Source organism: Carica papaya, chromosome 2 (assembly GCF_054855325.1).
Source record: "Carica papaya isolate Zhongbai chromosome 2, ASM5485532v1, whole genome shotgun sequence".
In the NCBI taxonomy this organism is placed as follows: Eukaryota; Viridiplantae; Streptophyta; class Magnoliopsida; order Brassicales; family Caricaceae; genus Carica; species Carica papaya.
The window spans coordinates 34036507-34049256 of NC_142310.1; the positions used below are offsets into that span (position 1 = coordinate 34036507).

The window sequence follows — 12750 nt, forward strand, 5'->3', positions numbered from 1 at the left end:
TATCTTTCTTCCAAGAACACCTCCAGTTGGGTTGACAGTGATTCATTCTGAATCGGTGAGGAAATGGAAGCTAAACCCGAATCTGTCCCAGCGGATTTGAATTTTTTTATTTCTTCCAATTGTATCGAATTTATTTATTATTTAACTGAATCTGACTAACTCATTTTATTATATTAATATAAATATAATAATTATATGTATACTAAAAATGTTTAAAATATATTTATTAATATGTATAATAACATATACTAATTATATTATATTAATATAAATATAATTATATTTTTAATATGATATTTTTTATTTATTTATTTATATAAATATATTTATATATATAACAATAAAAAATTAAAAAATATATATATATAGAGCGGGGATCTCATAAAAATATACACAACCTGAGAAGGAGCCATTTGTTAAGGATTCTAAACTGTCCTTCAATGGCTTCCACTATTGAAAAACCAGAAAAGCCATTTACAATCACTTTTCATCCAACTGTTACAAACGTTGGCTGTGAAAACTCTGTTTACAGAGCTACCATCTTCTCAAACCAACATGTCAATATCACAGTGGTGACTCAAGCTTTCTCTTCTAAGTCTTTGAATGAGAAAATTTCTTTCAACATCACTGTTATTGGGAATGATTTGAAACCTTCAGGAATGACTATCCTTCTCCAATCATCTTCATGCCTCTCCCTTAGCTCCAGAAAATAGCGGCTATCTCTATTTCTGTCTGACCTGATTGAAATCATTCCATTGATTGATAGGTCAACTAACTTCAAGACTGAAGCCCAATATTTTGACTCTTACAATTAAAATTTGTCTTCTTTTTTTGCAAACAAGGTTTGTTTTCCGGGTTCTATATTTTCTCCTGCTTTTAGTGTTCTGTCTTAATTAGGGTTATATAAGCTGGTTACTAATAAAAAGAAAATAATGATGAAATTGAAAATCAATGAAAAGTTATTGATGATAACGAACCGTGTTCTTATCCGGTGATATGATATTTGTTTTCTTCAACATATATATGGCATTCTTTTGTACATGTGTCAAGAAGCTACAATTCAGGATAATGTCAATCCTAATACATTGTCTTCAGTACACAAATTTAGAATTAGTTTTGCTGGATTTCCATACTTGCAAACATGTGAATGATTTTCCTATTTTGTTAGACTATTATGGATTGCTATCTCACCTTTCTCTGGTTGTGAGATATGAAAAATTAATTTCCTAGGATTTTCTAGATTCAAATCGATGTATATCATAGTACATATTTTCATTAATCTCTCATTCATTGCGTCCTAGTACTACAACAACAAACGCTAAACATGAGCTTGTACTGTTTTATTACTTTCTCTCCGTTCTCATACTCAGCATGACCAAATTTTGTAGCAGCAGTGACGAGAAAAGAAAGGTAAATATTCTTTATTTCATAAGTATTTGTTCGCTAAGATTTTAGAGAACGAAAAATGTAACTCCACTACAGGAATGTTGATTGGTTTGATTATTGTCTGCGATGATGATGATGATGCAGGTACATATTGTATACATGGGATCGCTTCCTAACTGCGAATACTTGCCATCATCTCACCATCTTACTATGCTCCAAGATGTTGTTGAGGGCAGGTAAAAATTTTGAAATTTTAGTATACATATTAACTTAACGGCTTAAGCTTATCTTTCCTGCTAGCTTAATTTTTTTAAGATGAGTGGTCATAATCAATTATTTCATTGCTGCAATCTCTACCTCGTTATTTTTCCAGCTTTGAAGAAAGTTTATTGATCAGAAGTTACAAAAGGAGTTTCAATGGATTTGTAGCCAACATCACTGAGTCTGAGAAACAAAAGCTAGCTGGTGAGAACTGCAAAATGCTTTTCTTTTCTACTTTAAGTTCAAAACATGATTGAATCATGGGTTAGAAAATGTATGTCTAAACTTTGATGTGTGCAGCCATGAAAGAAGTGGTCTCAGTTTTTCCAAGTACAACTTATGATCTCCTAACAACAAGGTCTTGGGACTTCATAGGACTCAACGAGTCCACGAATCATAATACCAGTGCTGAGAGTGATATCATAGTTGGTTTACTTGACACGGGGATCGGGCCTGAATCAGAAAGCTTTAGCGATAAAGGTTTCGGTTCTGTTCTTGAGAAGTGGAAGGGTGCTTGTAAACGGGGTGAAAATTTCACTTGCAATAAGTAATTTCACTCCTATATTCCCAACCTGTTGCTTCCTTATATATCTATTAGCTTTTTAACTTCGCTTTTATATAACTTTTCTTGCAGCAAGCTTATCGGAGCCCGGTACTGTTCCTCGGAAATAACAATTACATCTGCTAGGGATAATGTTGGACAAGGATCTCATACTGCTTCCATAGCGGCAGGAAATAAGGTGAAGGACGCAAGTTTTTATGGGTTGGCGCAGGGGACTGCAAGAGGTGAGGAAGATGAATTGCTGCATATAAAGTTGCTACAAGAAAAATTCTAGTAGGTGTTACGCTCTGCAAGAATTGCTGCATATAAAGTTTGTGAAGATTCATGTAATTCAGATCAAATCTTGGCTGCCTTCGATGATGCTATCACGGATGGAGTGGACATCATATTGGTTTCATTGGAAAAAAGATTTGGGGTTAAGTTTGAGGAAGATGCTATTGCTATTGGTGCTGTCCATGCAATGGATAATGGAATTCTCACGGTTAATGCAGCAGGAAATTCTGGTCCTTTTACCGAAAACGCGGCAAGTGTAGCAGCATGGCTTTTTTTGGTAGCAGCAAGCAGCATTGATCGTAAGTTCATTGACAAGGTTGTTTTTGGGAATGGCAAGACATTAGTAGTAGATGTCATAAAATATCTTACCCTCATTACATATTTAAGGTAATCAACTTTTGAGAAATTTCTTGTGCTAATGGGATTACGTCTACAAAAACAAGGCGATTCTCTTAATTCATTTTCTCTCCACGGGGAAAAGTATCCTTTGATATTTGGAGAAAATGTTACAAGTGTCTGCTCTGGGATTCTTGGCAAGTAGGTCTTGTGCAGAAAAAAAAAATCCAACTTCATAGATTTTTTCGTGAAGTTACATTATTTAATAAGGCATTTTGATTATTTGATTAATCTCAGGCAATGTGACCCAGCATGTAAACACAGTGACAAAGCAAAGGGAAAAATTCTAGTATGTGGTGAAGGGAATGCACCCATGGGAAGTGCTGCAGCTACATATGCTGGCGTTGCGGGATCAATATTCAACAATCAAAGATCCTATTACTTCATGGCTTACCCTATCCCCACAACAGTTTTAAGAAACAGTGACTATGATTCAGTCAAGGACTATATGACAACAACAGCGTACAAAATGACTAAATCCATTGTTTATATATTAATATTTGTTTCCCAGCTTTTGTGTTTTTCTCTTTACATTAATCATTTTTTGGTGTCGTTATACAGGAATCATGTGGCAGAAATACTTAAAACGGAGGGCATTAAAGATTTGAGGGCACCTGTTTTAGCTTCGTTTTCTTCGCGTGGGCCTAATGCTATTACTTCAGACACTATAAAGGTACATCTTGTGCATAGCCTAAACCAGTTATGTCTCATAGTCTCTAAATTGGAATTTATAGTTAGGCTGCTTGTTTTTGCGACTAAAATCTGAAATATTGCAATGCAGCCAGATGTAACTGCTCCAGGGTTGAGTATCTTGGCAGCATTTTCTCTTAACGCTTCACTATCAAGGACCTTTGCTGACAAGCGGCGTGTCAAATACATGATATTCTCTGGAACCTCCATGTCTTGCCCCCATGTTTCTGGGGCTGCTGCTTATGTGAAAACATTTCACCCTGATTGGTCTCCGTCAACCATTAAATCGGCTCTTATGACTACTGGTAAATCAACTTCAAATCCCACCATTACATAAATTTTATTTTAAAATTTCATGGTTTGTATAGGTTTTTGTTTCTTACTTTCTTAATGATAATCTTTGTTTTCCTTGTAGCTTGGTCTATGAATTCTTCAAAAGATTTTTCAGATGCCGAATTTTCTTTTGGATCCGGGCATATCAGTCCAGCACAATCCGTTGACCCGGGACTTGTATATGATGCTATGAAAGGGGACTACATAAAATTGCTTTGTGGCATGGGCTATAATGGGAGTAAACTTAAACAGATATCAGGAGATAAATCATTAGTTAGGGATCTTAATTATCCTTCAATGGCTGTTAAGGTCGAGCTAAACAAGAACTTCACGATTACGTTTCATCGAACTGTTACTAATGTTGGCCCTGCAAACTCCACTTACAAGGCAAACATCACCCAGAATCCAGAAATTAGCATCAAAGTGATGCCTGAGACTCTCATTTAAGTCTTCAAACGAGAAACAGTCTTTCAATGTCACTGTCGAGGGAAAACTATCACAACATTCAGAAAGAGTGTCTGCATCTTTGGTCTGGTCTGATGGCACTCATAGTGGGAGGAGTCCTATCGTTGTGTATACAAATTAGAACCAATTGTGCTTTATCAGTAAACTTTTTTCGCTGTAGGAAGCTGCAATCTGTTACAATAATGTGTTTTTGAACTTAAAACTTTATTTATTGTTATAATATTGTGAAGAAAAAATGAGATACCTTTTCTCTATTCTGCCTAAATATATATATATATATATATATTGAAAATTACAGAAAAAATATCAGCAGCTTCTATCTGGTCTGATGGCACTCATAGAGTAAGGAACTCGACAATTACATATTTTCCAACATGGGATTGAAGTTGTTAATGTATTAACACTTTTCTTATTACACATTTATGTTAAGGTACATATATGTTTAAATAGTTACATTAATTTTAAGGTGCATCTAAGTACATTTATACATATATATTTAAATAGGTACATGAATCTGAAGGTGCATGTAAGTGCATTTATGCATATATACTTAAATAGGTACATGAATTTTAAGGTGCATGTAAGTATATTTATGAATGGTTTATCATATGCATATATCTCCTTTTCTTTATAAACCATTTTGTATTTTGAACACAACATAACAAGAAAAAAATTAAGTTTTTATCTATTCTTTCTCCTTCCTAAATGTATCAATAGAGAGTCCGGACAAGGCCAAATGAGGTATTGCTTCCTTGGGAACTTTTCATTTTAAAACTGCCTCACTTGGCAGCATAAATTTACACAAGTTTAGAAGTTAAAATAGTGGACACATAATTTCTCTACCTTATGTTGATCAGAGCTGAGAAAACCTTTGTGTTAGCAAAAGAAGCTGCACTTTCTTTTTTCCTAAAAGAAAACATATCATAAAAACTTCATTCTTTTTTATGTAAAGAGAAGCCAAATTCAGAATCTTTGGATTTACCTGCAAAATCTTATTTATGGTAAGGCTATTATCCTTAATTTGGAATAAATCTATAAATTCTGTGAATTAATTTCCTGGGATGCATTAGATATAAATGGAAATAATTCAATAAAATACAAATTCCTGGAATAAGTACTGCTAACATCTTCTCATCTTGCATACTCACCAACAATGGCTAAGAATGGGTTTTTACTCCGTTACCTTCTCTCTGTTCTCATGCTTAGCCTGAGCCTTCTCTGTGATGGTTACAACGGAGATAGAAAAGTAAGAAAAATCTGTCCTCTTCATACTTATGTTGATAATTCATTTGTTTTATGTACATATTGTATGTATATTATTTAAACTACTATTGATGCTGATGATGATGCAGGTCCATATTGTGTACATGGGATCACTTCCTGACCGCGAGTATTCACCATCATCTCATCATCTTACTATGCTACAAGATGTTGTTGATGAGAGCAGGTGACATTTACAGACCAGTCATTATTTTCTTTCATTCTCCTCATCCTCTAGTAAATTCAATGTAGATGGACGAAATATAGCTGGAATTCGGACTATAGATCTCTATCTCTAACAGAAAATCGAACAATGGATTATGTATATCCTAACATTTTTATTATTCTTCTATACCAGTTCTGCAGAAAATTTGTTAATTAGATCTTACAAAAGGAGTTTCAATGGATTTGCAGCAAGAATCACTGATGACGAGAGAGAGAAGCTAGCTTGTAAGTGATGCAACATGCTTACCTGTCCCATTTAATCAATTCAATATATGTTTAAATGGAAGATCAAAATATTTGTGTATGTAATTTTAAACTTTTAAATATGCAGCAAGGGAAGGAGTTGTCTCAGTTTTCCCCAGTAGAATGTATAAGCTCCAAACAACAAGATCTTGGGATTTCATGGGGTTCAACGAGAGCGTAAAACATGAAGCCAGTGCTGAGAGTGATATTATAATTGGTGTTATTGACACCGGAGTCTGGCCCGAATCGGAAAGCTTTAATGATCCAGGTCTTGGTCCTCCTCCGAAGAAGTGGAAGGGTGCTTGTGTTGGCGGCAAAAATTTCACTTGCAACAAGTAATCTTCCCAAACACTATAAAGTCATTTTTTATTAATGTGCATTTTATTACTATATAATCATGACTTAAATGTTTAATGCATAACTAAATACAAAAATTTTTGTTCATTTTCCATACAACTAAAGTTTTGAGAAAACTCAGCCTAAATGCTATACACATAATCTTGAAAGCTTTCTAACATTATGTGTTGCATACTGATGTGTATATACAGCAAGCTGATTGGAGCACGATACTATAATTCATCGGGTGCAGAGATTGATTCTACAAGAGATTTCGATGGTCATGGAACCCATACTGCTTCTACAGCTGCAGGAAACAAAGTAAAGGGTGCAAGTTTCTATGGTCTGGCTCAAGGAACTGCAAGAGGAGGCGTTCCCTCTGCGAGAATTGCTGCCTATAATATTTGTGATGAACACGATTGTCCTTCAGAGAATGTATTGGCAGCTTTTGATGATGCTATTGCTGATGGAGTTGATATTTTATCAGTTTCATTAGGACTACAAAATCCAGCCCCGTTCGAGTATGAACCTGTTTCAATTGGTGCTTTCCATGCAATGCAGAAAGGAATTCTCACCGTGCAAGCAGCAGGAAATACAATCTCTACTTACATTAATGGATCAGTGTCGGCTATATCTCCATGGATTCTTTCAGTAGCAGCAAGTACCACAGATCGGTTTTTCATCGACAAAGTTGTTCTTGGGAATGGCAAGACATTAGTAGTAAGTATCACTAAAATTTTTTTCTTCAACAAGAGATCTTTTCCATCTATATATAAAGAATTATTTCGTATAATGGGTTTCTCTTGATGTGAATAATTGCTCACTTGTGTAGTGATGAGGTTTCTATACTAATGACTGGCTCAATGCGAACAGGGGGTTTCAATTAATGCTTTTAGTCTAGGTGGAGTGAAGTATCCGTTGATATTCGGAGAAAACATAACGAGATCATCCAAGTGCACAAAGGATCTTACGGAGTAGGTTCTAGCTATGCAGAAAGTTATATTTACTTTTAAACGAGACCTTCTTGGTCAATTGCACTAATAAAGGCATTTTGCCCTCAATGAAATTCAGGTCTTGCTCTATCGATTGCGTAGATAGTGATTTGGTGAAGGGAAAAATTGTGTTATGTGATTGGTTCTATGGAAACTTCTTGGTTGAGAGAGCAAAATCAGCCGTGGGATCAATAACTAAAAGAGACCATGATAATTATACTGCTCAAATTCCTATTTTACCAACATCAGATTTAAGCCCGGATGACTTCGACAATGTCATTACCTATGTGAGCACAACAGAGTAAGGATACATCACTATGTACATATCTTCACTCCCATTGAATATACATAAATATATACATTTACTTCCTTTGCTTCATTCTTGTATGATATCTTGCAGGAAACCTGTTGCGGAAATATTAAAAAGCGAGACAATTGAAAGTTCAGATGCCCCTCTTGTGGCTTTCTTCTCCGCACGTGGCCCTAATTTGATTGTACATGATGTTTTGAAGGTAAATATTCCTCACCCTTTTTATATTCAATGTCGAAAAATTATTTTGTACAATAGGTACATGCTGATGGAATTCTATTAAGTGACATAATTTTTTATAAAATTCTAATGGTTCTGAAACAATTGTTGATTGATACAATGCAGCCAGATTTAACAGCTCCTGGAGTGGATATCTTGGCTGCATATTCTCCTCTTGGTTCACCCGCTAGAGACCCCACTGATCATCGGCATGTAAAGTACAGTATATTGACTGGAACCTCCATGTCTTGCCCCCATGCTGCTGGTGCCGCTGCTTATGTCAAATCATTTCATCCTGACTGGTCTCCTTCAGCCATAATGTCTGCTCTGATGACCACTGGTGATCTTCTATCAGACCAAAATTAATAAGATACTCATTGATTGCAAACGAGTTGAAAAAAAATTGGTTTTGTTTAAATTTTTGCTCATTACTTTTATGACAGTTGAAAATAAACTGATTATATTTGTAACGTTTTCAAACTTGTATATGTTTTTGAAGTACTCTAAGAAACAAAGATTATTTTTTGTCTGATTTCATAGTCAAATATCAATGTTTCTTGCTAACCAAGCAAATAAATTTTTCTTTTTTCTCTTTAGCTTGGTCGATGAATTCTTCGAAGAATCCATACGGAGAATTTTCTTATGGATCCGGGCATATCAATCCCGTAAAAGCCATAGATCCTGGACTAGTATATGATGTTGCTAATAAAGGGGACTACATAGAGTTGCTATGTGGCATGGGCTATAATGGAAGTAAACTTAGACAAATAACAGGAGACAATAGCACCTGTCTTAAAGGTGGAGAAAAGTTCTTGGCCAGAGATCTTAATTATCCTTCAATGGCCCTCAGAGTTCACAAAAGACAGGAATTTAATGTTACTTTTCATCGAACTGTCACAAATGTTGGCCCTGAAAACTCCACTTACAGGTTGAATGTTACCCCGGATCCGAAGAGTAGAATTGAAGTGATGCCTGAAATTCTCACGTTCAAGTCTCGGAATGAGAAAAAGTCTTACCAAGTTACCGTGGCGGGAAAATTAATGGAATTCTCAGAACGAGCTTCTGCATCTTTGGTCTGGTCTGATGGCATTCATAATGTGAGGAGTCCCGTTGTTGTTTATACTCCCGAATTTGAATAATCGATTTATTTGGCTGATAATCCAGATCGTACATGATGGAATAATGTGTTTTACGATTTAGAACTCATGTTTGACCCCAAAATTAATAAATTTATAATTTTTATGTAAATTTAAGTACCAAAGTGAATGTCTGTGTGATGTGTATATTTATAATCTTTATATAAGCTTACACAGGGAGTAACGGGGATATTCATATGTGTGTGTGTATGTATATATATTGTCTCTAGCAGCGACTGCAAATTACATTAAATTCAATGGCGCCCAGGCTACTCGGAAGTTTCCAAACGCCCTCCGTCTTCCGTTCCGGTTGCCTCAGGGTCTTATCGTCCCTCTCCGCTGCCCATAACGACGCCGTAGCAGCCGACAGAATCCTCCTCGACCTCCCCAAACTGGAACCTTCAAACGAGGCCGACTCGCTCTCGCAGATCCTCCTCAACCACCACAACCCTTTCCACTTCATGGAATCTCCTCAGCAACTCCACGGGGTCTCTCTCTCTACTCACCTTCTCCACCAGACCCTTCTCCGCCTCCGTCACTCTTCCAAAATTGCCCTTGCCTTCTTCCATTATTCTCAGTCCCTGCCATTCCGCCCCGCCGCCGCCACTTCCTACAACCTCCTCATCGACATCCTCGCGCGGGTCCGCCAGTTCGACGTCGTTTGGCAGCTAATAGTGGAAATGGACCAAAACAACATTCGGCCTAACTCTCACACTTTCTTGATTCTTATTCGGAGGTTGATCGCTGCCGGACTCACACGGCAGGCCGTGCGCGCGTTCGATGACATGCCATGTTTCATCGACGATAAGGTCGGCATCAACGAGTTCTGTTTCTTGTTGGATACTTTATGTAAGTACGGACACGTGAAGGTGGCTGTCGAGGTTTTCAACAAGAGGAAGTACGAGTTCGGAGTTGATGGTAAACTTTACACCGTTTTGATTGATGGGTGGTGCAAGATTAGGAGGATGGATATGGCAGAGAGGTTCCTGAGGGAGATGATCGAGAAGGGTATCGAGCCGAATGTGGTTACCTACAATGTGCTCTTGAATGGTGTCTGCAGGAGGGCCAGGTTGCAACCCGAGGAGAGGTTTGAGCGGACGATAATGAATGCAGAGAAGATGTTTGATCAAATGCGTCAAAGAGGAATTGAGCCAGATGTTACTAGTTTCTCCATTGTCCTTCATGTATATAGCAGGGGACATAAACCGCAGTTGACGCTTGATAAGTTGAAGTTGATGAAAGAGAAGGGTATATCTCCCACGGTGGCAACATATACATCTGCTATTAAGTGTCTTTGTTCTTGCGGGAGGCTCGAGGATGCGGAGGAACTGCTTGAGGAAATGGTGAGGAATGGTGTTAGTCCTTCCCCGGCGACTTACAATTGCTTTTTCAAGGAGTACAGGGGAAGGAAAGACGTCCATGGTGCTTTGAACTTGTATAGGAAATTAAAAGAAGACACCTTGTGTGTGCCAAGCTTGCAGACGTACAATATATTGTTAGGTATGTTAATGAAGTTGGATAGAATGAAGGCTATAGAAGAGATATGGGGTGATATGAAAGTGAGTGGCACAGGGCCGGATTTGGATTCCTATACCTTGTTGATTCACGGGTTATGTGAGAGGCAGAGGTGGAGAGAGGCTTGCCAATACTTTGTAGAGATGATTGAGAGGGGTTTTCTACCCCAAAAAGTTACTTTTGAGACACTATATAGAGGCTTGATACAATCTGACATGTTGAGAACCTGGAGGAGATTGAAGAAGAAGCTTGATGAAGAATCAATAACTTTCGGCTCAGAGTTTAAAAACTATCCCTTCCAGCCATATAGGAGATGAAAATTATGCTTCTTTACATATCCACTTCATGAATGCTACTTGTTTTGACTCATTCAATTCAATAGCCTAGCTTCTTCTGATGTCCAGGTGAATGGGTGAGGACGAGACTTCAACAATTCAGTGATTCAGTGACAGAACTTATTGATTTATGATTTCTACCAGCTACCAATATGCCATCTCATTCAGTCAAAGGAGATCCATCCAGTGTGGAAGCTTACATGCGCTGTATGGCCTTCAAAAAACCTTGTGGTCGAAATGACTCAACCTTAGCAGACTGCTGGTACAACTCCACTTTAACTCTAGCCTCAAAATGTTTCCTTCCAAGCATTCAATGGTTATCTGCACTTACATTTCAACAATTATTGAAATTGAGACATCTTCAGCCTCCTTGAAGGTAGTTTTAGAAGAAAAACGGCAAATGAGTAGAATGCTTAAGGAGCAGTTTCAAAAGGTCCAAACTAGAGGTAAGCAATATGCCGATAAACACTGAGTTTAATGTAGGGTGAGCTGGTGTTGCCCAAACTTCAACCCTACAGGCTGCTCATTGGCTGTGAGCTCAAGCCCTCTCCTAAATTCAATGAACTGTTTGAAGTGGTAAAGAAGACTGGGGATATGGCATACCGGTTGCTGCTGCCTAAGGAATCTCAAGTTCATCCAGTGTTTCCTGTTTTTCTCTTAAAGAAGTATGTGGCAAGAAAACATATTATTCTAAAGGCTTACGAAGTGTCAGTGAGGAGGAGCAATTCGACGTTGAATCCTTGAATATCTTACAACTCCGGAAGGTCCACAGACAAAGTCAACTGGTTGATCAAGTACTGGTGCAATAGGTTTATTTTGGACCAGAAGAACCAACTGGGAAGATGTCATATTTCTTGGCAAAAGAATGGTGCAATAAGCATGCCATAAAGACCCACATATTTTATTATTTCATATATAGGCGCACATATATACAATAAACATTTCATATCGTGCTCCATAATGATCAGACTGTACAACTATATTCAATAATAATAATGCAGTCCAATTGGATTAATAGATGTTTTGAAGATTACTTTAGTTTGAGTAAATAATCATGCCAATTCTCTATCCTGCTTACACGACTAATCATTTTAGAGTAAATATTTATATTTGTTATAAAACATCATATAGGGTGTAAAAACCCATAGAATATCCATGATTTCATTCCATTTTCGCAAGAAAAAATGCAGAGAAAATCTATTAATTTTTTTTCCTGTCAATTTACCAACTTTTTCTCCTTTAAAAGGAATCTCCACCCTTCCACTGCTTAAACCTTTTCCTTTTCTTCTCTCCATTTAACCTTGTACGCATCGAGGAGACAGGACATGTCTTAGCTGTGCTCAATGATTTTGTTGTAAGCATCTGGTTTCCTGCACATGTACTGGCTATGGCTTTTTTACAACTAATTGATGAGGTCAATGTTTTTTAATAGTGAAAAGAGGTAGTATTGGCTTATATACTGCCAATTTAAACCCATAAAATATAAGCTATTTTGTTTTGTGGGAAGAGTTAATGCTTGTTGACTAAGCAACCATTTTGATTTCTAATAATTCTGCAATTCTTTTTGGTATTCTCTTATAGTTGGGAGAGGCTTATTGTGAAGGAAGATCAGTGAGATTTCTGCTGTGTTAATTTGGGTCCAGCCATGAAGTTGAAAACCATATGTTTCTGTATTCCTGCGGGGAAAAAAGCAAAGGGAGAGGAGAAGGAGAAGGACGAGTCAGAAAATTCTTCCAGCAGTGAAAAATCCCAGAAGAAATCTGATAAAAGCAAACAACGCATTGCTGAAAATGATGATGTAGGAGCCAACCAA

At 37.1% G+C, this 12750-nt stretch overlaps 2 protein-coding genes and 1 pseudogene across 5 annotated transcripts; all 3 read left to right on the forward strand.

The window, feature by feature from the left end:
• The first annotated feature begins 414 nt into the window (after nucleotides 1-414).
• On the forward strand, nucleotides 415-4610 carry LOC110812099 (subtilisin-like protease SBT4.6; annotated as a pseudogene). The gene is made up of 8 exons (XR_015817319.1): nucleotides 415-1410; nucleotides 1531-1622; nucleotides 1760-1851; nucleotides 1948-2194; nucleotides 2282-3019; nucleotides 3116-3551; nucleotides 3660-3873; nucleotides 3984-4610. The product of XR_015817319.1 is annotated as a subtilisin-like protease SBT4.6 (transcript).
• Nucleotides 4611-5700: 1090 nt separating this feature from the next.
• LOC110812176 (subtilisin-like protease SBT4.9) lies at nucleotides 5701-9199 on the forward strand. Its single transcript, XM_088212286.1, is given in 9 exon segments — nucleotides 5701-5813; nucleotides 5985-6076; nucleotides 6183-6429; nucleotides 6643-7150; nucleotides 7304-7412; nucleotides 7414-7723; nucleotides 7823-7934; nucleotides 8078-8291; nucleotides 8549-9199. Coding segments are annotated over 9 exon segments (2247 nt in total). The 3' UTR covers nucleotides 9091-9199.
• Nucleotides 9200-9266: 67 nt separating this feature from the next.
• On the forward strand, nucleotides 9267-11952 carry LOC110812219 (pentatricopeptide repeat-containing protein At2g13420, mitochondrial-like). 3 transcript variants are annotated; one of them, XR_015817320.1, is made up of 2 exons: nucleotides 9267-11199; nucleotides 11303-11952. XR_015817320.1 is itself a non-coding variant. In XM_088214283.1 (1 exon), exon 1 carries the CDS (start codon nucleotides 9345-9347, stop codon nucleotides 10917-10919), a length of 1575 nt encoding a protein of 524 aa, XP_088070409.1. In that variant the 5' UTR covers nucleotides 9267-9344; the 3' UTR covers nucleotides 10920-11952. The 3 variants fall into 3 exon arrangements, 1 of the variants encoding a protein (XP_088070409.1); XR_015817321.1 differs by having other exon boundaries at nucleotides 11314-11952; XM_088214283.1 differs by having other exon boundaries at nucleotides 9267-11952.
• Nucleotides 11953-12750: the final 798 nt, after the last annotated feature.